Here is a 26,459-nt window from a genome sequence, read left to right as displayed (position 1 = left end):
ATAACCAAGCAAATATTGCGTCAGCCAGAAAAATGATGGATTACGAGAACTTTCAAATCCAGGGATCCCATCACAATGGTTGTGCTCTTCAAATCACTTGTGTTGTCACGTCATGAGTACTGCTCAGTACTCACTTTACCCTTCAGAGCAGGAGAGATTGCAGAAATAGAGGGAATACAGAGAACATATACGGCATACATAGACCCGATAAAGCACCTAAATTATTGGGATCGTCTCAAAGCCCTCCAAATGTACTCACTAGAAAGACGACGAGAGAGATATCAAATAATATACATATGGAAAATACTAGAGGGCCAGGTTCCAAATCTACACTGTAAAATAACAACATACTGGAGTGAATGATATGAAAGAAAATGCACAATAAAACCAGTGAAGAGCAGGGGTGCCATAGGCACAGAGAACACTGTATAAACATCAGTGGTCCGCGGTTGTTCAACATTCTCCCGGCAAGCATAAGAAATATTGCTGGGACAACCATGGACATCTTCAAGAGAAAACTAGATAGGTTTCTCCAAGGAGTGCTGGACCAACCTAGCTGTGGTGGGTATGTGGGCCGCTCCAAGCAACAGCCTGGTGGACCAAACTCTCACAAGTCAGAGTTTGAGGAGTAGAGAGTACTCCTCAAGTACTTTCAGTAGAGTAGAAGTAGGAGTAGAACAACTCCCAGAACCCCATCAAGCAGGTAAACCGCCTCTAGATACAATGAAGATAAGCCTTAGGCTACACAATGAAACTTGTAAAAGCAACTGTATTGCTGCTGCCTCTAATATCGACTGGGAGTTTGAAATAGGTGACATAGTGAATATCAACCTTGCAGTGCAAACATTTCTTCACAAAACTTTTAGCCTTGCCTTAAGGCTACCTTGAGGTGTTTTCTGGGCTTAGCGTCCCCGCTGCCCGGTCGTCGACCAGGCCTCCTTGTTGCTGGATTGGTCAACCAGGCTGTTGAATGCGGCTACTCGCAGCCTGACGTATAAATCACAGCCTGGTTAATCAGGTATCATTTGGAGGTGCTTACTGAGTTCTCTCTTGAACATTGTGAGGGGTCGGCCAGTTATGCCTCTTATATTTAGTGGAAGCGTGTTGAACAGTATCAGGCCTCTGATGTTGACAGAGTTCTCTCAGAGTACCTATTGAACCTCTGCTCTTCAACGAGGGTATTCTGCACATGCTGCCATACCTTCCGGTCTCAAATTATATTATTTCTGTGTGCAGATTTGGGACCAGCCCCCTCTACTATTTTCCACGAGTAAATTACAGTAGTTGCATGTCTCTGCACCTTTTCCAGTTTGTTGATGTGCTGCTTAAGATATGGGCACCATACAACCACTGCATATTCCAGTTTTGGTCTGACAAAAGTTGTGAATAATTTCTTTAGTATTTTGCCATCCATGTATTTAAAAGCAATTCTGAAGTTAGAAAGTGTAGCATTGGCTCTTCACACAATGTTCTTTATGTGGTCCTCAGGTGATAGCTTTTTATCTAGAACCACTTCTAGATCTCTTTCTTTATCCGAATTCTTTAAAGATTTTTCACATTTCATAGAGGTGTCTGAATATAAAGTGAAAAAAATGCCAAAGGAGCTAAGTAAGAACAAAGCATTTGGTCCAGATGGAGTTTCACCATGGGTTTTGAGAGAATGTGCACTTGAGCTCAGCATTCCACTTAACAGATTTTTTCAGGCATCCCCGTGAACAGGAGTCCTAGCAGATGTGTGGAAAAAGGCTAACACAGAACAAATGTTTGCACTACAAGGTTGATATTAACTGTACTACCTATTTCAGATTCCCTGTTGATATTAGAGGCAGCAGCAATCTAAAACAGTTACAGTAGGGATGATCCCATCAAATATAGACCTGTATCATTGACAAGTGTTATAGTCAAAATATTGGAAAAAACCAGTGTTGAATGTAATGAAACGCCATTTTCTGGGTGAGACCCGGAGGCTCCCCGGAGCTTTACCAGGCTGATACCCTGGAAACACAAACCGAAACTATCTCCATTTTCCGCTTGTTACAACTTGTAATAAAGTTGTTACATCTTGGCTTAACGTGTTTATGACGTATTAGAACGTAGTTACAACTTGCTATATTGGTTGTTATAACTGGTTAGAAAGTGTTAAAACTTGTTCGAACGTTGTACCAACGTCGTAGTTTCGGTGTGTGTTTGGAGGGTATGCTAATGTCAGACTTTGGCATCAGTCATGTGTATGGAGTTCTAGGGCCTACCGGGGACCACGGCAAGAACCTGGCCCCCTCAGAGAGGCAAGGGGAGCAATGGCCTATAGAATGGCTTATGCATCGTTAATGATGCATAAGCAACAGGGCTCCATTAAGGAACATATAATCTCTTCCCACAACCAGACCATCACCAGAGAAGTCTTATCAAAAAACACGGAAATCATCGATAGATACAGCGATAGCAGGCGGCCTGATATCTGCGAGGCACTACACATTAAGAAGTCGATACCAGCAATCAACAGCCAATTAATGCACAACAATATTCTACCCACTTCAAGACTCCGCACCAATATAGAAGCATCAAGAAATATGGGCCAATAGGCCCATTGCAGTTACTTACATTCTTCCTTTTAACTTACAAAATATTATACCCATTGTTTCGTGTTCTGTCTTGTGTTGAAAATTTGTTTTCACCTCATCCAAAACTGTTGTAACATATCACCTCACCCAAATGCAGGTATAAAATGAAAGCTGTTTAACCCTTACACTGCTCAGGGGTCCTGGGGACATTTACACCCCTGTGCGCAAGAAATAAAGAATTCAAAATTTTTTTTCGTCTTCTAGACATGTTAATTTGTGTCCCCTGAGCACGGGAAAAATAAAAAAAAATCGTAGGTGACATTTTGGGCGCAATTGACCGAGGAAGTCTGGCAAAAAGTGGGCGTTGACAGCGCGGTTGTCAGACCCGTCAGCGTCACCCGCGCTGACAGGTGGGAGTTGCCACAAAGATATTACCTAATTGTTTCAATGTCTTCGATTTATTTTTTCTTAGTTTTTTTGCAGTAATATTATTCAATAGTGTGTATTGTAATATATTTATATAATAAAAGTGATTAATAATCGCTATACTCAAAAGTATGATGTGCATATTAGTGATTCAATTATGTTTATAAAACAATAAACAAATAGTTTTGCTGCTATTACACTCTATACACAGGTTATATATAAGTATCTGCATGTTTTGGTCACCATAACGAATCACTAAGTTGGTATTGAGAGTCGAAAAGCAACGAAGAGTTACCACCACACACCAGCCAGCCACTCGCTGCCACTCCCTCAACACACGCACTAAACTTTCTTCCCCAACAATACCATTTGTGGTGTTATTACACTATATACAGACGTTATATATAAGTATGTATATATTTTATTCACCACAACTGTAAAGCTAAGCTGATATAGTTAGTTCAGGCACTAAGAGTCGTCGCTATACACAGATGGCAGCTGGCGGCTCCCTCACTCATTCAAGGTCACACGCACTAAACTTTCTCCCCCAACAATACTGTTTGCAGTGTTATTACCCTATATACACATATTATATATAAGTATCTACATGTTTTATGCACCGTAACTGTACACCTAAGCTTGTAGTGCGCCCAAAGAGCATAGTGGCCACCCTCTAAACAGCTAGACAAATCGTGCAGACGACGTCACCTCCGTCACCCAAATGGCTCCTCCCAGCATAATCCTTTTGCTGTTATTACACTAATACACACATTATATATAAGTATCTACATTTGTGTTCACCATAGAGAACCACTGACCTGGTATGGTGAGTGCAAACAATAACAGGTGGCCACACAGTCAGTAAACGATGCTGTCTCCCTCCGTCTCTCGGCATCACTCCTCCCACAGCGCTAATTATTACAACAATCCTGCTATTATCACAACCCTGGTTATTTATATCACAGTCATGGGTCATCTGTAATATTGTCATCGCTAAATAATAACATTTATATATTTTGACATTTTTCGGCGATGCTGTGGTCACAAGCTGAACAGCAATGCTGTTCGCTCATGCTGCATGCGCCAGCCTTGGTTGCTCCAACAGTACTGTGCCTCTTACACCTGAGAATATTGCCCACGATTTAAAAAAAAAATGGCGTCTGTTTACAAGAGCCCTGAGGAAGTTACTGTGAACCCCGTGTAGCAGCGGGCCATTTGAATCGGGCCTGGCACCCTATGGCGTATATATATACGCCATGCGCACCGTGGGACATGTTACTCAGGGCGTATATATACACCATGAGCAGTTTAAGGGTTAAACTCTGTTTAGTGTTTGCAAGTTATAGTTGTGTGTGTGTAAACTAAAGTCTTTGAAAATGTAATAATTTATTACGAAACGCGTTCACATGTCAAGCCGCCTGCTATCGCTGTATCTATCGATGATTTCTGTGTTGTTAGATAGTTGTTTGATAATCATCGATAGATACAGCGGTAGCAGGCTATCGCTGTATCTATCGATGATTTCTGTGTTGTTAGATAGATAGTTGTTTGATAATCATCGATAGATACAGCGATAGCAGGCGGCTTGACGTCTGCGAAGCACTACACATCAAGAAGTCAACACCAGCAATCAACAGCCAATTAATGCACAACTATATTCTACCCACTTCAAGACTCCGCTCCAATATAGAAGCATCAAGAAATATGGACCAATAGGCTTTCTACAATTACTTCCATTCAATACCCATTGTTTCGTGTTCTGTCTTGTGTTGGAATTTAATACCCATTGTTGAAAGTTCGTTTTTTCCCCTCATCCACCTCACCCAAATGTAGATATAAACCTCGAAGATGTGTAAGCTCTATTCAGTTTCAGTTGTGTGTTTGTAAACTAAAGTCTTTGAAAATGTAATAAGTTTTACGAAACGCGCTCAAGTGTCGCGTCAGACTAGAAATAAAAATGAATTTTGGAGAATTGATCTTTGAATTACCATCAACAGTGAAAAAGAAATGTAAGAAAGATAGAGAAAATTTGTGTTAGAATTATTAATCTTACTTTTTCGGTCATATTTAATAATATATGTCTACAGGAAAGAATGCTACCAAAATATATACTGTATATATATATATATATATATATATATATATATATATATATATATATATATATATATATATATATATATATTTATATATATATATATATATTTATATATATATATATATATATATATATATATATATATATATATATAATTAGAATATTTTGGTAGCATTCTTTCCTGTAGACATATATTATTAAATATGACCGAAAAAATAAGATTAATAATTCTAACACAAATTTTCTCAATATTTCTTGTTTCTTTTCACTGTCGATGGTAATTGAAAAATCAGTTCTCCAAAATTCATTTTTATTTCTAGTCTGACGCCACACTTGAACGCGTTTCGTAATAACTTATTACATTTTCAAAGACTTTAGTTTACACACACACAACTGTAACCTGCAAACACTAAACAGATTTCTTACAATGCTATAATTCAAATGGCTTTTAATTTTATATACCTGCATTTGGGTGAGGTGATGTTACAACAGTTTTGGATGAGGTGAAAACAAACTTTCAACACAAGATAGAACACGAAATATTGGGTAAAGTTAAAGGGGAAGAATGGAAGTAAATGCAAACGGCCTATTGGCCCATATTTCTTGATGCTTCTATATTGGTGCAGAGTCTTGAAGTGGGTAGAATATAGTTGTGCATTAATTGGCTGTTGATTGCTGGTGTTGACTTCTTAATGTGTAGTGCCTCGCAGATATCAAGCTGCCTGCTATCGGTGTATCTATCGATGATTTCCGTGTTTTTTGTTAAGACTTCTCTGGTGATGGTATGGTTGTGGGAAGAGATTATATGTTCCTTAATGGAGCCCTGTTGCTTATGTATCGTTAATCGCCTGGAAAGAGATGTTGTTGTCTTGCCTATATACTGAGTTCTTTGAGGCTTACAGTCCCTAAGTGGGCATTTGAAGGCATAGACGACATTGGTCTCTTTCAAAGCGTTCTGCTTTGTGTCTGGAGAGTTTCTCATGAGTAGGTTGGCAGTTTTCTTGGTTTTATAGTAAATTGACAATTGTATCTTCTGATTTTTGTCTGTAGGGGTAACGATTCTATTAACAATATCTTTCAGGACCCTTTCCTGCGTTTTATGAGCTGTGGAAAAGAAGTTCCTGTAAAATAGTCTAATAGGGGGTACAAGTGTTGTGTTAGTTGTCTCTTCAGAGGTTGCATGGCATTTCACCTTCCTTCTTATGATGTCTTCAATGAAACCATTGGAGAAGCCGTTGTTGACTAGGACCTGCCTTACCCTACAAAGTTCTTCATCGACTTGCTTCCATCCTGAGCTGTGGCTGAGAGCACGGTCGACATAAGCGTTAACAACACTCCTCTTGCACCTGTCTGGGCAGTCACTATTGGCATTGAGGCACATTCCTATGTTTCTCTAGTGTAGACTGCAGTGTGGAAACCTCCACTCCTTTCCATGACTGTTACATCTAGAAAGGGCAGCTTTCCATCCTTCTCCATCTCGTAGGTGAAATGCAACACAGAATTCCGCTCAAATGCCTCCTTCAGCTCCTGCAGATGTCTGACCTCAGGTACCTGAGTAAAAATGTCGTCAACATACCTGCAGTATATGGCCGGTTTCAAGTTCATGTCGACGAAGACCTTTTGTTCGATGGTACCCATGTAGAAGTTCGCAAACAGAACACCTAGGGGAGAACCCATGGCGACCCCATCTACTTGCTTATACATGTGCCCATCCAGGCTTAAGAAGGATGCCTCTTTAGTACAAGCTTGGAGTAGTTTCCTTAGAATGTTTTCTGGTATGTCAAGAGGAGTACAGGCAAGATCACGATACACTCTGCCCGCTATCTATCTATATATATATATATATATATATATATATATATATATATATATATATATATATATATATATATATATATATATATATATATACATTGGTACCTCGGAATGCGATTGTCCCTGTATGCGAGGTTTTCGGAAGGCGAGGTGTATTTACTCCAAAAATTTGTCTCGGAAGGCGATGGTTACTTCGGGAGGCGAGTTTGGACGCGAGTTTGTTGATACGCGTACAGCCGACCTAGCGCGTGGTGGTTCGGCGATCGTCGCCCCTCCGCCCCTCAGTTTATTATTGTCTCGCGCTCAGTGACTACGCCCACATCAATTCTTCTCGCGGATTTTCAGTGTTTTGTTGGATTTTTGGTGATTTGTCTATACAATTTGTTATTATATATCTCACCATGGGTCCCAAGAAAGCCAGTGGTAAGGATAAAGGCCAGAAAGCTCATGTGAGGATGACAATAGAGGAGAAACAAGAGATCATTCGGAAGCATGAGAACGGTACACGTGTTGTTGAACTTTGTAGGCAGTACAACAAAGCCACATCAACAATATGCATTATACTTAAGAAGAAAAATAAGATTATGGGTGCTAAAGTGGCAAAAGGAGTAAGAACATTAACGGCACAAAGACCACAAATACTTGAAGTGGAAAAGTTGTTATTAATTTGGATACACGGCAAGGAGTTGAGGGGTGATAGTGTTTCGGAGGCCATTATTTGTGAGAAAGCCAGGGTGTTGCACGAAGACCTTCTAAAGAATACCCCTGCAATGAGTGATGCGGATAAGAAAGAGTTTAATGCAAGCAGGGGCTGGTTTGAAAAATTTAGAAAGAGAAGTGGTATCCATAGTGTTACAAGGCATGGGGTTATGTGATGTGATTATGGAAGGGGACTCCCCTTCCAAACAGTAACTCCTCTCCTCCTCCCCCCTCCTCACCATCTTCCATACGCCTACAGCACTCGACAGCAAGGTAAGTAATAACTGGAACACAGTTTTGTAGGTTTATTTAGATGAATTAGGTATAAAAGTTTAGTTTGATGTGGGGTTTTTGGGGTAGTCAGGAACGGATTAATTCATTTCCCTTAATTTCTTATGGGGAAATTAACTTCGGAATGCGAGTTTTCGGAAGGCGAGGCGTCTCCAGGAACGGATTAAACTCTTATTCTGAGGTATGCCTGTATATATATATATATATATATATATATATATATATATATATATATATATATATATATATATATATATAAAATATACAGTGGCACCTCGACATACGATTGCCCCTACTTGCGATAATTTCGAGTTACGATGTGAATTTCATCGAAAAATGCGACTCGACATCCGATGGTGTCGTCGACTTACGATATTTGTTGGTACACGTTCGGGTCGACAGAGCGAGTGGTTCCCAGTCACGCGGCCGACCTGCCTCAGTTTACTACAGCTGCCCGCTTAGTGACAATTGCGCCTATAAGAAATTCCTCTTTTGTGGTGATTTTTTGCATTTTGAACATTAAAGTAATTATTATATACCTTGCCATGAGTCCCAGGAAAGTCAGTGGTAAGGCTCAACATATGAAAACCCATGTAAGGATGAGCATATAGCAGATACAAGAGTACAGAATGTCTCTTCCTCAACAATTAAGAAAATGTGTGCAGCATGGGAAGAATTGCAAACCTTTGCTGAAACGACTCGCCCAAATCAAGCTGCAGTAGGTCGTTGCCTTAACCTATTCAATGACACTGATGCATCATTACAGACAAATGTTAAAATTAAGGGAACAACAAATGCCTCTTGACAAATTTGTAGTGAGACAAACAAGCACTGAATCATAACCAGGTTCTAGTGGTATTCAGACAAAACGTAGGAAAGAGAGTACCCTAGAGAAAACATCACTGATGTGATAATGGAAGGGAACTCCCCTTCCAAACAGTAACAACTCTCTTCCTCCCCCCTCATCACTATCTTCCATACGCCATCAAGAGCCCCTCCATAAAGGTAAGAGAAACTTTGGTACTGTATTGTAGTTAGAAAAAAACATTGTATTCAGTATAAAATGTATTTGTATGTTAATATTTTGGAGGGTGGGGAACGGATTAATTCAATTCCCTTTATTTCTTATGGGAAAAATCGCTTCGACTTACGATCCGTCTCTGGGAACAGATTAGCATCGTAAGTCGAGGCCCCATTGTGTGTGTATATATATATATGTCGTACCTAGTAGCCAGAATGCACTTCTCGGCCTACTATGCAAGGCCCAATTTGCCTAATAAGCCAAGTTTTCCTGAATTATTATATTTTCTCTAATTTTTTTCTTATGAAATGATAAAGCTACCCATTTCATTATGTATGAGGTCAATTTTTTTTTATTGGAGTTAAAATTAACGTAGATATATGACCGAACCTAACCTAACCTATCTCTATAGGTTAGGTTAGGTTAGGTAGCCGAAAAAGTTAGGTTAGGTTAGGTAGTCGAAAAACAATTCATGAAAACTTGGCTTATTAGGCAAATTGGGCCTTGCATAGTACGCTGAGAAGTGTGTTCTGGCTACTAGGTACGACATATATATATATATATATATATATATATATATATATATATATATATATATATATATATATATATATATATATATATATATATATATATATATATATATATGTCGTACCTAGTAGCCAGAACTCACTTCTCAGCCTACTATTCAAGGCCCAATTTGCCTAATAAGCCAAGTTTTCCTGAATTAATATATTTACTATAATTTTTTTCTTATGAAATGATAAAGCAACCCTTTTCTCTATGTATGAGGTCAATTTTTTTTTATTGGAGTTAAAATTAACGTAGATATATGACCGAACCTAACCTAACCTAACCTATATTTATAGGTAAGGTTAGGTTAGGTAGCCAAAAAAAGCTAGGTTAGGTTAGGTTAGGTAGGTTAGGTAGACGAAAAAACATTAATTCATGAAAACTTGGCTTATTAGGCAAATCGGGCCTTGAATAGTAGGCTGAGAAGTGCGTTCTGGTTATTAGGTACGACATATATATATATATATATATATATATATATATATATATATATATATATATATATATATATATATATATATATATATATATATATATATATACACATATATATATATATGACACATATATACACATATATATATATAGTGACCTTCTGAAGATGTATTTAATATACGAAAGTACTTAAGGAAATTTCCTGTTTCATTTTTCCTCCGTGGTCTGACATTGTCACATTCTTAATCACGTGTTTATTTTCGTGATACACACACATATATATATATATATATATATATATATATATATATATATATATATATATATACTGTACTTACTTTATAAATCAAATAGATAAGATTTGGTGGTCTTATCACCACCAAATCAACTAAGCCCAGATTTGTGTGAGACCAATAGTCAATTTATCCATCATGGTTATGTTTGGGGAAGAGTATCACTCAATCTCAACAATCCTGTAATGTAATTGTGTGTTCCCATAGTAAGTGTAAAATAACCCAGAGTTGTTCAATAAAACCCATGTGTTAAGATGTAACCCACAGTGTATTTATTGTCCAACTTAGACTAAGAATACTTGATCCTTCCCCCATTATCACATACGACACATACATTTTCTTCCATTATTCATAATAAAGTAAGGATGGGTTTTGTTAGTCTGCACTCTCAGGTATGGCTTACAAACCGCCCTGCTGCTGCAATATGTTACCTAAATATATTATCCCATACTCCGAGATATGTTTATAAAAAATATTGGCCTTGCTGTGAATGTGTTAATCTGTCAGTAATATTAACCCTGCTTTGAAATAGCAAAGAATGTATAAAAATATTATGTAATTTGTATTAATAAATAAAGTACTGTAATATTAGTTTTAAATGTAAATACATCTAGCAAACTAAATATTCTTTTCCACAGGATAACAAGCCAGAGGAATGTTCAGTGTGTTTTAACGATTATGACGACAATCGGCTACGACCTCGCACACTGCCATGTGGCCACACATTCTGCTCCCAGTGTATTGACAATGCTATCAAGAATGGTCAGCTGACCTGCCCCAGCTGCCGTGCTGAGCACGCTGCCACAGCCTCTACTCAGTTCCCAATTAGCTATGCTGTGGAGGCTTTTGTTAGGAAACTCAAAAATATTCAGCTAACAACTGAGGAAGTAGTGCCAGCAAAACCTTATGAAGGTCCCGCCAGAGGCATCAGTAAGACATTACGTTCCCTGGTGCAGGAGCAGAAGAGCATCATCAGCAGCCTCATTACTAGCTGTGAAGAGGTACTGTCCCAGCTGGGGGAGTACCGGGGAGAGCTGGGGGACTGGAAGACTCACCACCTCCAGCTCCAGGACAGACTCTATGCTCTGGTAGAGCAGAACAAGTCAGCAATGAAGCTCTTGGAACTGGAGGATACCAGTGTGGTAGATATGACAACACAAGGAGAGGAAGGGAAGACTCAGCTGCAGGCCATGTTGGGGAGCCTCGACACAGTCAACACCCCACAGGAAGTTGGCACAACTATAGACACAGCTGATGGGTGCAAGATGAAGGTAGAAGATTGGCTCCGGAAGTGCCAGGAACTCTTCCCAGATGTCAACACTGTCCACACCTCAGTGAAGGTACACTACCGAAGGTCACATTGTTCTCACCCAACTGAGTGTAGTATGGCCTCTATATAAACACTTCTGACATGGAGACACATCAAGATGAGAGTTGACTTTATAGATAGGAAACTTTTTGCTCTAACACCTGAAACATTTTTATTAATAAAGTCAACTGTCATCTTGGTGTTTCTCTACACTGTGGTCAGTGTAGAGAAACACCATTACTTATATTGTGAAATTATTTTACTCAGAGCCTGAGGCTTCATTATAGTCCAGTTACTTTACTCAGAGCCTGATGCTTCATTATAGTCCAGTTACTTTACTCAGAGCCTGATGCTTCATTATAGTCCAGTCACTTTACTCAGAGCCTGATGCTTCATTATAGTCCAGTTACTTTACTCAGAGCCTGATGCATCATTATAGTCCAGTTACTTTACTCAGAGCCTGATGCTTCATTATAGTCCAGTTACTTTACTCAGAGCCTGATGCTTCATTATAGTCCAGTTACTTTACTCAGAGCCTGATGCTTCATTATAGTCCAGTTACTTTACTCAGAGCCTGATGCTTCATTATAGTCCAGTTACTTTACTCAGTGCCTGATGCTTCATTATAGTCCAGGTTCCACCATTAATGTTTGTGTTGGTAATGACAGGTGCAGGAGACCATCAGGGAGGCCCTGGAGATGACGACCACAGAGACAGGTGCCACAGCTGACCCCGTACACCTGGGAGACTCGGCCTCCACCATTAATGTTTGTGTTGGTAATGACAGGTGCAGGAGACCATCAGGGAGGCCCTGGAGATGACGACCACAGAGACAGGTGCCACAGCTGACCCCGTACACCTGGGAGACTCGGCCTCCACCATTAATGTTTGTGTTGGTAATGACAGGTGCAGGAGACCATCAGGGAGGCCCTGGAGATAACGACCACAGAGACAGGTGCCACAGCTGACCCCGTACACCTGGGAGACTCAGCCTCCAGCATCATGGATAAAGTTCAGGAAATCACTTTAGAGATCCCCCAGAAGCAATTAACAGTAAGTTTTTTATTTTCTCTCATAGGTCATACCACAAGATATTGAGTTGAGTTTTGAGGAGAGGAAGCCTGTTGTTAGGTTTATCGGGGTTCCCCAAGGTCAACTACTGACTTTCCTTAACATACAATCCACAATAGTTGCCTAACTCCTGGATAAATATTTACTGGTTGGTGAACAGAGGCAACAGGTGAAAGGCAACAGGAAACATGTTAACCATTTCTGGCCTGCATGGTGATTGAACCCGTGATCCTCTATTGAACCCGGGATCCTGGCCCCCCTCACAGAGGCGCAGAGAGCGGGAGACACTCCACCAACCTTTCCAAAAAAGTATACCTGGTTGATACCTGGTTGATGGGGTTCTGGGAGTTGTTCTACTCCCCAAGCCCGGCCCGAAGCCAGGCTTAACTTGAGAGAGTTTGGTCCACTAGGCTGTTGCTTGGAGCGGCCCGCAGGCCCACATATCCACCACAGCCCAGTTGATCTAGCACTCCTTAGGAGAAACAATCTAGTTTCCACTTGAAGATGTGTACGGTTGTTCCGGCAATATTTCTTGTGCTCGCTGGGAGGACGTTGAATCCAGTAAGAGAGCGAACCAAATCAGACCACTGCTGGGTACGAAGAAACTGAAGCCTTAAAATTGCCAACGAACTCCACAACAATGCCAGCACCAACCCCATGCCAGTAGAGGGATGGGGGGGGGGGCTGGAGCAACAGGTACAACACCAACCCCCTGCCAGTAGAGGGGGGCTGGAGCAACAGGTACTACACCAAACCCCTGCCAGTAGAAGGAGGGCTGGAGCTACAGGTCCAGCACCAATCCCCTGCCAGTAGAAGGAGGGCTGGAGCTACAGGTTCAGCACCAATCCCCTGCCAGTAGAGGGGGGCTGGAGCAACAGGTACAACACCAACCCCCTGCCAGTAGAAGGGGGGATGAAACTGCTGGTCCAGCACCAACTCCCACTGCCAGTAGAGAGGGGGGGGGGGGGCTCGAGCTACAGATCCAGCACAAACCCCCTGCCAGTAGAGGGGGGGGGGGGCGCTGGAGCTACTGGTCCAGCACCAACCCCCTGCCAGTAGAGGGAGGCTGGAGCAACAGGTCCAGCACGAACCCCCTGCCAGTAGAAGGGGGCTGGAGCTACTGGTCCAGCACTAACCCCCTGCCAGTAGAGGTGGGGTGGAGCTACAGGTCCAGCACTAACCCCCTGCCAGTAGAGGTGGGGTGGAGCTACACGTCAAGCACCAACCCCCTAACAGTAGAGGGAGGCTGGAGCTACAGGTCCAGCACGAACCCCCTGCCAGTAGAGGGGGGCTGGAGCTACTGGTCCAGAACTAACCCCCTGCCAGTAGAGGGGGGCTGGAGCTACAGGTCCAGCACCAACCCTCTTCCAGTAGAGGGGGGCTGGAGCTACAGGTCCAGCACATACCCCATGCCAGTAGAGAGGGGTTGGAACTACTAGTCCTGCACCAACCCCTGATAGTAGAGGAGGGCTGGAGCTACAGGTCCAGCACCAACCGTCTGCCAGTAGAGGGGGGCTGGAGCTACAGGTCCAGCACCAAACCCCTGCCAGTAGAGGAGGGCTGGAGATTCAGGTCCAGCACCAACCCGCTGCCAGTAGAGGGGGGCTGGAGCTACAGGTCCAGCACCAAACCCCTGCCAGTAGAGGGAGCTGGAGCTACAGGTCCAGCACCAACCCCCTGCCAGTAGAGGGAGCTGGAGCTACAGGTCCAGCACCAACCCCCTGCCAGTAGAGGGTGACTTGAGCTACAGGTCCAGCACCACCCCTCTGCCAGTAGAGGGGCTTTAGCTACAGGTCCAGCTCCAACCCCCTGCCAGTAGAGGAAAGGCTGGAGCTACAGGTCCAGGGCCAACCCTCTGCCAGTAAAGGGGGCTGGAGTTACAGGTCCAAAACCAACCCCCTGCCAGTTGAGGAGGGCTGGAGCTACAGGTCCAGCGCCAACCCCCTGCCAGTAGAGGTGGGCAGGAGCTACAGGTCCAGCACCAACCCCCAGCCAGTAGAGGGGGGCTGGAGCTACAGGTCCAGCACCAACCCCCTGCCAGTAGAGGGGGGGCTGGAGCTACACGTCAAGCACCAACCCCTTGCCAGTAGAGGGGGACATGTAGCTCCAGGTCCAGCACCAACCCCCTGCCAGTAGAGGGGGGGGGGCTGGAGCTACAGGTCCAGCACCATCCCCCTGTCAGTAGAGTGGGGCTGGAGCTACAGGTCCAGCACCAACCCCCTGCCAGTAGAGGGGGGGCTGGAGCTACTGGTCCTGCACCGACCCTCTGCCAGTAAAGGGGGGGCTGGTGCTACAGTTGCAGCACCAACCCCCTGCCAGTAGAGGGGGGATGGAGCTACAGGTCCAGCGCCAACTCCCCCTGCCAGTAGAGGGGGGCTGGAGCTACAGGTGCAGCACCAACCCCCTGCCAGTAGAGAGGGGGCTGGAACTACAGGTCCAGCACCCACCCCTTGCCAGTAGTGTGGGGCTGGAGCTACAGGTCCAGCACCAACACCCTGCCAGTAGAGGGGGCTAGAGCTACAGGTCCAGCACCAACCCCCTGCCAGTAGAGGGGGCTGGAGCTACAGATCCTGCACCAACCCCCTGCCAGTAGATGGGGCTAGAGCTACAGGTCCAGCACCAACCCCCTGCCAGTAGAGGGGGCTGGAGCTACAAATCCAGCACCAACCCCCTGCCAGTAGATGGGGCTAGAGCTACAGGTCCAGCACCAACCCCCAGCCAGTAGAGGGGGGCTGGAGCTACAGGTCCAGCACCAACCCCCTGCCAGTAGAGGGGGGGGGGGCTTGAGCTACAGGTCCAGCACCAACCCCCTGCCAGTAGAGGGGGGGCTGGAGCTACACGTCAAGCACCAACCCCCTCCCAGTAGATGGGGGGGGCAGGAGATACAGGTGCAGCACCTACCCCCTGCCAGTAAAGGGGGGCTGGAGCTACAGGTCCAGCACCAACCCCCTGCCAATAGAGCAGGGCTGGAGCTACAAGTCCAACACCAACCCCCTGCCAGTAGAGGGGGCTAGAGCTACAGGTCCAGCACCTACCCCCTGCCAGTAGAGGGGGCTGGAGCTACAGATCCTGCACCAACCCCCTGCCAGTAGATGGGGCTAGAGCTACAGGTCCAGCACCAACCCCCTGCCAGTAGAGGGGGCTGGAGCTACAGATCCAGCACCAACCCCCAGCCAGTAGAGGAGGGCTGGAGCTACAGGTCCAGCGCCAACCCCCTGCCTGTAGAGGGGGGCTGGAGCTACAGGTCCAGGGCCAACCCCCTGCCAGTAGAGGGGGGCTGGAGCTACAGGTCCAACACCACCCCTCTGCCAGTAGAGGGAAGGCTGGAGCTACAGGTCCAGGGCCAACCTCCTGCCAGTAGAGGGGGGCTGGAGCTGCAGGTCCAGCACCAACCAAATGCCAGTAGAGGGGAGCTAGAGCTACAGGTCCAGCACCAACCCCCTGCTAGTAGAAGGGGGCTGGAGCTACAGGTCCAGGACCAACCCCATGCCAATAGAGGGGGGGGGGGGGGCTGGAGCTACAGGTCCAGCACCATCCCCCTGCCAGTAGAGGAGGCTGGAGCTGCAGGTCAAGCACCAACCCCCTGCCAGTAGAGGGGAGCTGGAGCTACAGCTACAACACCAACCTCCTGCCAGTAGATGGGGGCTGGAGCTACAGGTCCAGCACTATCCCCCTGCCAGTAGAGGAGGCTGGAGCTGCAGGTCAAGCACCAACCCCCTGCCAGTAGAGGGGAGCTGGAGCTACAGCTACAACACCAACCCCCTGCCAGTAGAGGGGGGCTGGAGCTACAGTTCCAGCACCAACCCCCCTCCTAGTAGAGGGGGGCTGGAGTTACAGGTCCAGCACCAACCCCCTTCCTAGTAGAGGGGGCTGGAGCTACAGATCCAACACCATCCCCCTGCCAATAGAGGGGGGTTGGAGTTACAGGTTCAGGACCAACCCCCTGCCTGTAAAAGGCGCGGCTAGAGCTACAGGTCCAGCATCAACCCCCTGCTAGTAGAGGGGGCTGGAGCTACATATTCAGGGCCAACCCCCTGCCAGTAGAGGGAGGCTTTAGCTACAGGTCCAGGACCAATCCCCTGCCAGTAGAGGGGGGCTGGAGCTACAGGTCCATCTCCAACCCCCTGCCAGTAGAGGTGGGGGGGGACCTAGAGCTTCAGGTCCAGCAGGAACCCCCTGCCTGGAGAGGGGCCTGGAGTTACAGGTCCAGCACCATCCCCCTGCCAGTAGAGGAGGCTGGAGCTGCAGGTCAAGCACCAACACCCTGCCAGTAGAGGGGGGGGGGGGCTGGAGCTACAGGTCCAGCACCAACCCCCTGCCAGTAGAGGGGGCGGGGGCTGGAGCTACAGGTCCAGCACCAACCCCCTGCCAGTAGAGAGGGGGCTTGAGCTATAGGTCCAGCACCATCCCCCTGCCAGTAGAGGAGGCTGGATCTACAGGTCGATCATCAACCCCCTGCCAATAGAGGGGGGCTGGAGCTACAGGTCCAGCATCAACCCCCTGCCATTAGAGGTAGCCTGGAGCTACAGGTCCAGCATCAACCCCCTGCCAGTAGAGGGGGCTGGAGCTACAGATTCAGGGCCAACCCCCTGCCAGTAGAGGGGAGCTAGAGCTACAGGTCCAGCACCAACCCCGTGCTAGTAGAGGGGAGCTGGATCTACAGGTCCAGCACCAACCCCCTGCCAGTAGAGGGGGGCTGGAGCTACAGGTCAGGCGCAAACCCCCTGCCAGTAGAGGGGGGAAGGAACTGCAGGTTCAGCACCAACCGCCTGCCAGTAGAGGGGGCTGGAGCTACAGGTCCAGCATCAACCCCCTGCCAGTAGAGGGGGCTGGAGCTACAGATTCAGGGCCAACCCCCTGCCAGTAGAGGGGAGCTAGAGGTACAGGTCCAGCACCAACCCCCTGCTAGTAGAGGGGGGCTGGCGCTACAGATCCAGGGTCAACCCCCTGCCAGTAGAAGGGAGCTGAAGCTACAGGTTCAGCACCAAATCCCTGCCAGTAGAGAAGGGGCTTGAGCTATATGTTCAGCAACAACCCCCTGTCAGTAGAGGGGGGCTGGAGCTACAGGTCCAGCACCAACCCCCTGCCAGTAGAGGGGGGCTGGAGCTACAGGTCCAGCACCAACCTCCTGCCAGTAGAGGGGACCTGGAACTACAGGTCCAGTACCACCCCCCTGCCAGTAGAGGGGGGGGGCTGGAGCTACAGGTCCAGCTCCAACCCACTGCCAGTAGAGGGGGGAGGCTGAAGCTACAGGTCCAGCACCAACCCCCTGCCTGTAGAGGGGGAAGGCTGGAGCTACAGGTCCAGCTTCTACCCCCCCCCCTGCCGGTAGAGGTGGGCTGGAGCTACAGGTTCAGCACCAACCCCCTGCCAGTAGAGGGGGAGGCTGGAGCTACAGGTTCTGCACCAACCCCCTGCCAGTAGAGGGGGGAGGCTGGAGCTACAGGTCCAGCACAAACCCCCTGCCTGTAGAGGGGGGGGCTGGAGCTACAGGTCCAGGACCAACCCCATGCCAGTAGAAGGGGCTGGAGCTTCAGGTCCATCATCAATCCCCTGCTAGTACAGGGGGGCCGGAGCTACAGGTCGAGGACCAACCCCTTGCCAGTAATGGGGGGCTGGAGCTATAGGTCTAGCACCAACCCCCTGCTAGTAGAGGGGGGCTGGAGCTACAGGTCTAGCATCAACCCCCTGCCAGTAGAGGGGGGCTGGAGCTAAAGGTCTAGCATAAACCCCGTGCCAGTAAAGGGGGGCTGGAGCTAGAGGTCTAGCACCAACCCCCTGCCAGTAGAGGAGGCTGGAGCTGCAGGTCAAGCACCAACCCCCTGCCAGTAGAGGGGGCTGGAACTACAGGTTCAGCACCAACCCCCTGCCAGTAGAGGGGGGGGGCTGGAGCTACAATTCCAACACCATCCCCCTGCCAGTAGAGGGGGCTTGAGCTACAGGTCCAGCACCAACGCCCTGCCAGTAGAGCGCGGGCGGGGCTGGAGCTACAGGTGCAGCACCTACCCCCTCCCAGTAGAGGGGGGGCGGGGCTGGAGCTACAGGTGCAGCACCTACCCCCTGCCAGTAGAAAGGGGCGGGAGCTACAGGTCCAGCACCTACCCCCTGCCAGTAGAGGGGGGCTGGAGCTACAGGTCCAGCACCTACCCCCTGCCAGTAGAGGGGTGGCTGGAGCTACAGGTCCAGCACCTACCCCCAGCAGGTAGAGCGGGGCTGGAGCTACAGGTCCAGCACCAACCCCCTGCCAGTAGAGGGGGGCTGGAGCTACAGGTCCAGCAGCATCCCCTGCCAGTAGAGGGGGGCTGGGTCAACACATCCAACACCAACCCCCTGCCAGTAGAGGGGGGGGCTGGAGCTGCAGGTCCAGCACCAATCCCCTGCCAGTAGAGGGAGGCTGGAGCTACAGGTCCAGCACCAACCCCCTGCCAGTAGAAGGGGACTGGAGCTACAGGTCCAGAACCAACCCCCTTTCAGTAGAGGGGGGGCTGGATTTTCAGGTCCAGCACCAACCCCCTGCCACTAGAGGGGGGGAGGTCTGGAACTACAGGTCAAGAACCAACCCCCTGCCAGTAGAGGGGGGGGCTGGAGCTTCAGGTCCAGCACCAACCCCCTGCCAATAGAGGGGGGCTGGAGTTACAGGTTCAGGACCAACACCACCCTGCCCGTAGAGGGGGCTGCAGCTACAGGTCCAGCACCAACACCCTGCCAGTAGAGGGGGGGGGGCTAGAGCTACAGTTCCAGCATCAACCCCCTGCCAGTAGAAAGGGCTGGAGCTACAGATTCAGGGCCAACCCCCTACCAGTAGAGGGGAGCTAGAGCTACAGGTCCAGCACCAACCCCCTGCTAGTAGAGGGGGGCTGGAGCTGCAGATCCAGGACCAACCCCATGCCAATAGAGGGGGGGCTGGAGCTACAGGTCCAGCAAAATCCCCCCTGCCAGTAGAGGGGGGCTGGAGCTATAGGTCCAGCATCAACCCCCTGCCAGTAGAGGAGGGCTGGATCTACAGGTCCAGCACCAACCTCCTGCCAGTAGAGGAGGCTGGAGCTGCAGGTCAAGCACCAACCCCCTGCCAGTAGAGGGGGGGGAAGGAACTGCAGGTTCAGCACCAACCCCCTGCCAGTAGAAGGGGACTGGAGCTACAGGTCCAGCACCAACCTCCTGCCAGTAGAGGGGGGGGGGGGTCTGGAGATACAGGTGCAGCACCTACCCCCTGCCAGTAGAGGGGGGCTGGAGCTACAGGTCCAGCACCAACCCCCTACCAGTAGAGGTGGGGTGGAGCTACATGTCAAGCACCAACCCCCTCCCAGTAAAGGGGGGGGGGCTGGAGCTACAGATCCAGCACCAACCCCCGGCCAGTAGAGGTGGGGGGCTGGAGCTACTGGTCCAGCACCAACCCCCTGCCAGTAGAGGGGGGCTGGAGCTACAGGTCCAGCACGATCCCCCTGCCAGTAGAGGGGGGCTGGAGCTACAGGTCCAGCACCAACCCCCTTTGAGTAGAGGGGGGGCTGGAGCTACTGGTCCAGCACCAACCCCCTGCCCGTAGAGGGGGCTGCAGCTACAGGTCCAGCACCAACCCTCTTCCAGTAGAGGGGGGCTCGAGCTACAGGTCCAGCACCAACCCTCTTCCAGTAGAGCGGGGCTGGAGCTACAGGTCCAGCACCTACCCCCTGTCAGTAGAGGGGGGTTGGAACTACTAGTCCTGCACCAACCCCTGCCAGTAGAGGGGACTGGAGCTACAGGTCCAGCACCAACCCCCTGCCAGTAGAGGGGGGCTGGAGCTACAGGTCCAGCACCTACCCTTTGCCAGTAGAGGAGGGCTGGAGCTATAAGGCCAGCCCCAACCCCCCCGCCAGTAGAGGGGGGCTGGAGCTACAGGTCCAGCACCAACCCCCTGCCAGTAGAGGGGTGGCTGGAGCTACAGGTCCAGCACCTACCCCCTGCCAGTAGAGGGAGGTTGGAACTACTAGTCCTGCACCAAACCCCTGCCAGTAGAGGGGGGGACTAGAGCTACAGGTCCAGCATCAACCCCCTGCCAGTAGAGTGTGGCTGGAGCTACAGGTCTAGCACCAACCCCCTGCCAGTAGAGGGGAGCTGGAGCTACAGGTCCAGCACCAACCCCCTGCCAGTAGAGGGGGGCTGGAGTTACAGGTCCAGGACCAACCCCACCCTGCCCGTAGAGGGGGCTGCAGCTACAGGTCCAGCACCAACCCCCTGCCAGTAGAGGGGGGCTGGAGCTACAGGTCCAGCAGCATCCCCTGCCAGTAGAGGGGGGCTGGGTCAACACATCCAACACCAACCCCCTGCCAGTAGAGGGGGGGGCTGGAGCTGCAGGTCCAGCACCAATCCCCTGCCAGTAGAGGGAGGCTGGAGCTACAGGTCCAGCACCAACCCCCTGCCAGTAGAAGGGGACTGGAGCTACAGGTCCAGAACCAACCCCCTTTCAGTAGAGGGGGGGCTGGATTTTCAGGTCCAGCACCAACCCCCTGCCACTAGAGGGGGGGAGGTCTGGAACTACAGGTCAAGAACCAACCCCCTGCCAGTAGAGGGGGGGGGCTGGAGCTTCAGGTCCAGCACCAACCCCCTGCCAATAGAGGGGGGCTGGAGTTACAGGTTCAGGACCAACACCACCCTGCCCGTAGAGGGGGCTGCAGCTACAGGTCCAGCACCAACACCCTGCCAGTAGAGGGGGGGGGGCTAGAGCTACAGTTCCAGCATCAACCCCCTGCCAGTAGAAAGGGCTGGAGCTACAGATTCAGGGCCAACCCCCTACCAGTAGAGGGGAGCTAGAGCTACAGGTCCAGCACCAACCCCCTGCTAGTAGAGGGGGGCTGGAGCTGCAGATCCAGGACCAACCCCATGCCAATAGAGGGGGGGCTGGAGCTACAGGTCCAGCAAAATCCCCCCTGCCAGTAGAGGGGGGCTGGAGCTATAGGTCCAGCATCAACCCCCTGCCAGTAGAGGAGGGCTGGATCTACAGGTCCAGCACCAACCTCCTGCCAGTAGAGGAGGCTGGAGCTGCAGGTCAAGCACCAACCCCCTGCCAGTAGAGGGGGGGGAAGGAACTGCAGGTTCAGCACCAACCCCCTGCCAGTAGAAGGGGACTGGAGCTACAGGTCCAGCACCAACCTCCTGCCAGTAGAGGGGGGGGGGGGTCTGGAGATACAGGTGCAGCACCTACCCCCTGCCAGTAGAGGGGGGCTGGAGCTACAGGTCCAGCACCAACCCCCTACCAGTAGAGGTGGGGTGGAGCTACATGTCAAGCACCAACCCCCTCCCAGTAAAGGGGGGGGGGCTGGAGCTACAGATCCAGCACCAACCCCCGGCCAGTAGAGGTGGGGGGCTGGAGCTACTGGTCCAGCACCAACCCCCTGCCAGTAGAGGGGGGCTGGAGCTACAGGTCCAGCACGATCCCCCTGCCAGTAGAGGGGGGCTGGAGCTACAGGTCCAGCACCAACCCCCTTTGAGTAGAGGGGGGGCTGGAGCTACTGGTCCAGCACCAACCCCCTGCCCGTAGAGGGGGCTGCAGCTACAGGTCCAGCACCAACCCTCTTCCAGTAGAGGGGGGCTCGAGCTACAGGTCCAGCACCAACCCTCTTCCAGTAGAGCGGGGCTGGAGCTACAGGTCCAGCACCTACCCCCTGTCAGTAGAGGGGGGTTGGAACTACTAGTCCTGCACCAACCCCTGCCAGTAGAGGGGACTGGAGCTACAGGTCCAGCACCAACCCCCTGCCAGTAGAGGGGGGCTGGAGCTACAGGTCCAGCACCTACCCTTTGCCAGTAGAGGAGGGCTGGAGCTATAAGGCCAGCCCCAACCCCCCCGCCAGTAGAGGGGGGCTGGAGCTACAGGTCCAGCACCAACCCCCTGCCAGTAGAGGGGTGGCTGGAGCTACAGGTCCAGCACCTACCCCCTGCCAGTAGAGGGAGGTTGGAACTACTAGTCCTGCACCAAACCCCTGCCAGTAGAGGGGGGGACTAGAGCTACAGGTCCAGCATCAACCCCCTGCCAGTAGAGTGTGGCTGGAGCTACAGGTCTAGCACCAACCCCCTGCCAGTAGAGGGGAGCTGGAGCTACAGGTCCAGCACCAACCCCCTGCCAGTAGAGGGGGGCTGGAGTTACAGGTCCAGGACCAACCCCACCCTGCCCGTAGAGGGGGCTGCAGCTACAGGTCCAGCACCAACCCCCTGCCAGTAGAGGGGAGCTAGAGCTACAGGTCAAGCACCAACCCCCTGCTAGTAGAGGGGGGCTGGAGCTACAAGTCCAGGACCAACCCCATGCCAGTAGAGGAGGGCTGGATCTACAGGTCCTGCACCAACCTCCTGCCAGTAGAGGAGGCTGGAACTACAGATCCAGTGCCAACCCCCTGCCAGTAGAGGGGAGCTGGAGCTACAGGTGCAGCACCAACCCCATGCCAATAGAGGGGAGGGGGGCTGGAGCTACAGCTACAGCACCAACCTCCTGCCAGTAGAGGGGGGGCTGGAGCTACAGGTCCAGCACCAACCCCGTGCCAGTAGAGGGGGCCTGGAGCTACAGGTCCAGCACCAACCCCCAGCCAGTAGAAGGGGGGGGGGGCTAGAGCTACAGGTCCAGCATCAACCCCCTGCCAGTAGAGGGGGACTAAAGTTACAGGTCCAGGACCAACCCCACCCTGCCCGTAGAGGGGGCTGCAGCTACAGGTCCAGCACCAACCCCCTGCCAGTAGAGGGGAGCTAGAGCTACAGGTCAAGCACCAACCCCCTGCTAGTAGAGGGGGGCTGGAGCTACAAGTCCAGGACCAACCCCATGCCAATAGAGGGGGGGCTGGAGCTACAGGTCCAGCACCATCCCCCCTGCCAGTAGAGGGGAGCTGGAGCTACAGGTCCAGCACCAACCCCCTGCCAATAGAGGAGGGCTGGATCTACAGGTCCTGCACCAACCTCCTGCCAGTAGAGGAGGCTGGAACTACAGATCCAGCGCCAACCCCCTGCCAGTAGAGGGGAGCTGGAGCTACAGGTGCAGCACCAACCCCATGCCAATAGAGGGGAGGGGGGCTGGAGCTACAGCTACAGCACCAACCTCCTGCCAGTAGAGGGGGGGCTGGAGCTACAGGTCCAGCACCAACCCCTTGCCAGTAGAGGGGGCCTGGAGCTACAGGTCCAGCACCAACCCCCTACCAGTAGAGGGGGCCTGGAGCTACAGGTCAGGCGCAAACCCCCTGCCAGTAGAGGGGGGAAGGAACTGCAGGTTCAGCACCAACCCCCTGCCAGTAGAGGGGGGGCTGGTGCTACAGATCCAGGGTCAACCCCCTGCCAGTAGAAGGGAGCTGAAGCTACAGGTTCAGCACCAAATCCCTGCCAGTAGAGAAGGGGCTTGAGCTATATGTTCAGCAACAACCCCCTGTCAGTAGAGGGGGGCTGGAGCTACAGGTCCAGAACCAACCCCCTGCCAGTAGAGGGGGGCAGGAGCTACAGGTCCAGCACCAATCTCCTGCCAGTAGAGGGGGCCTGGAGCTACAGGTCCAGTACCACCCCCCTGCCAGTAGAGGGGGGGGCTGGAGCTACAGGTCCAGCTCCAACCCACTGCCAGTAGAGGGGGGATGCTGGAGCTACAGGTCCAGCACCAACCCCCTGCCTGTAGAGGGGGAAGGCTGGAGCTACAGGTCCAGCTCCAACCCCCCCCCATCCCCCTGCCGGTAGAGGTGGGCTGGAGGTACAGGTTCAGCACCAACCCCCTGCCAGTAGAGTTGGAGGCTGGAGCTACAGGTTCAGCACCAACCCCCTGCCAGTAGAGGGGGGAGGCTGGAGCTACAGGTCCAGCACAAACCCCCTGCCTGTAGAGGGGGGGGGGGCTGGAGCTACAGGTCCAGGACCAACCCCATGCCAGTAGAAGGGGCTGGAGCTTCAGGTCCATCATCAATCCCCTGCTAGTACAGGGGGGCCGGAGCTACAGGTCCAGGACCAACCCCTTGCCAGTAATGGGGGGCTGGAGCTATAGGTCTAGCACCAACCCCCTGCTAGTAGAGGGGGGCTGGAGCTACAGGTCTAGCATCAACCCCCTGCCAGTAGAGGGGGGCTGGAGCTACAGGTCTAGCATCAACCCCGTGCCAGTAAAGGGGGGCTGGAGCTACAGGTCTAGCACCAACCCCCTGCCAGTAGAGGAGGCTGGAGCTGCAGGTCAAGCACCAACCCCCTGCCAGTAGAGGGGGCTGGAGCTACAGGTTCAGCACCAACCCCCTGCCAGTAGAGGGGGGGGGGGCTGGAGCTACAGGTGCAGCACCAACCCCCTGCCAGTAGAGGGGGCTGGAGCTACAGGTCCAGCACTAACCACCTGCCAACAGAGCAGGGCTGGAGCTACAATTCCAACACCAACCCCCTGCCAGTAGAAGGGGCTTGAGCTACAGGTCCAGCACCAACGCCCTGCCAGTAGAGCGGGGGCGGGGCTGGAGCTACAGGTGCAGCACCTACCCCCTCCCAGTAGAGGGGGGGCGGGGCTGGAGCTACAGGTGCAGCACCTACCCCCTGCCAGTAGAAGGGGGCGGGAGCTACAGGTCCAGCACCTACCCCCTGCCAGTAGAGGGGGCTGCAGCTACAGGTCCAGCACCTACCCCCTGCCAGTAGAGGGGTGGCTGGAGCTACAGGTCCAGCACCTACCCCCAGCAGGTAGAGCGGGGCTGGGTCAACACATCCAACACCAACCCCCTGCCAGTAGATGGGGGGGGGCTGGAGCTGCAGGTCCAGCACCAATCCCCTGCCAGTAGAGGGAGGCTGGAGCTACAGGTCCAGCACCAACCCCCTTCCAGTAGAAGGGGACTGGAGCTACAGGTCCAGAACCAACCCCCTTCCAGTAGAGGGGGGGCTGGATTTTCAGGTCCAGCACCAACCCCCTGCCACTAGAGGGGGGGAGGTCTGGAACTACAGGTCAAGAACCAACCCCCTGCCAGTAGAGGGGGGGCTGGAACTTCAGGTCCAGCACCAACCCCCTGCCAATAGAGGGGGGCTGGAGTTACAGGTTCAGGACCAACCCCACCCTGCCCGTAGAGGGGGCTGCAGCTACAGGTCCAGCAGCAACCCCCTGCTAGTAGAGGGGGGCTGGAGCTGCAGATCCAGGACCAACCCCATGCCAATAGAGGCGGGGCTGGAGCTACAGATCCAGCAAAATCCCCCCTGCCAGTAGAGGGGGGCTGGATCTACAAGTCCAGCACCAACCTCCTGCCAGTAGAGGAGGCTGGAGCTGCAGGTCAAGCACCAACCCCCTGCCAGTAGAGGTGGGGAAGGAACTGCAGGTTCAGCACCAACCCCCTGCCAGTAGAAGGGGACTGGAGCTACAGGTCCAGCACCAACCTCCTGCCAGTAGAGGGGGGGGGGCTGGAGATACAGGTGCAGCACCTACCCCCTGCCAGTAGAGGGGGGCTGGAGCTACAGGTCCAGCACCAACACCCTACCAGTAGAGGTGGGGTGGAGCTACATGTCAAGCACCAACACGCTCCCAGTAAAGGGGGGGGGGGGCTGCAGCTACAGATCCAGCACCAACCCCCGGCCAGTAGAGGTGGGGGGCTGGAGCTACTGGTCCATCACCAACCCCCTCCCTGTAAAGGGGGGGGGGGGGGCTGGAGCTACAGATCCAGCACCAACCCCCGGCTTGTAGAGGTGGGGGGCTGGAGCTACACGTCCAGCACCAACCCCCTGCCAGTAGAGGGGGGCTGGAGCTACAGGTCCAGCACGATCCCCCTGCCAGTAGAGGGGGGCTGGAGCTACTGGTCCAGCACCAACCCCCTGCCCGTAGAGGGGGCTGCAGCTACAGGTCCAGAACCAACCCTCTTCCAGTAGAGGGGGGCTGGAGCTACAGGTCCAGCACCTACCCCCTGTCAGTAGAGGGGGGTTGGAACTACTA

At 51.5% G+C, this 26,459-nt stretch overlaps 1 protein-coding gene across 1 annotated transcript in view; it reads left to right on the top strand.

Annotated features, from left to right (window-relative positions):
* Positions 1 to 26,459, top strand: part of LOC138371343 (uncharacterized) — a 58,101-nt gene that overhangs the window by 18,509 nt on the left and 13,133 nt on the right. The window contains exons 3-4 of the mRNA XM_069336132.1: positions 10,851 to 11,552; positions 12,428 to 12,574. Coding sequence (XP_069192233.1) covers positions 10,851 to 11,552; positions 12,428 to 12,574 — 849 coding nt within the window. The remainder of the gene's footprint in view (positions 1 to 10,850; positions 11,553 to 12,427; positions 12,575 to 26,459) is intronic.

The sequence above is a fragment of the Procambarus clarkii genome, chromosome 35, assembly GCF_040958095.1.
Source record: "Procambarus clarkii isolate CNS0578487 chromosome 35, FALCON_Pclarkii_2.0, whole genome shotgun sequence".
NCBI lineage: Eukaryota > Metazoa > Arthropoda > Malacostraca > Decapoda > Cambaridae > Procambarus > Procambarus clarkii.
Note: the sequence above shows the minus strand (reverse complement) of the source record. Positions and strands in the feature narration are given on the sequence as shown.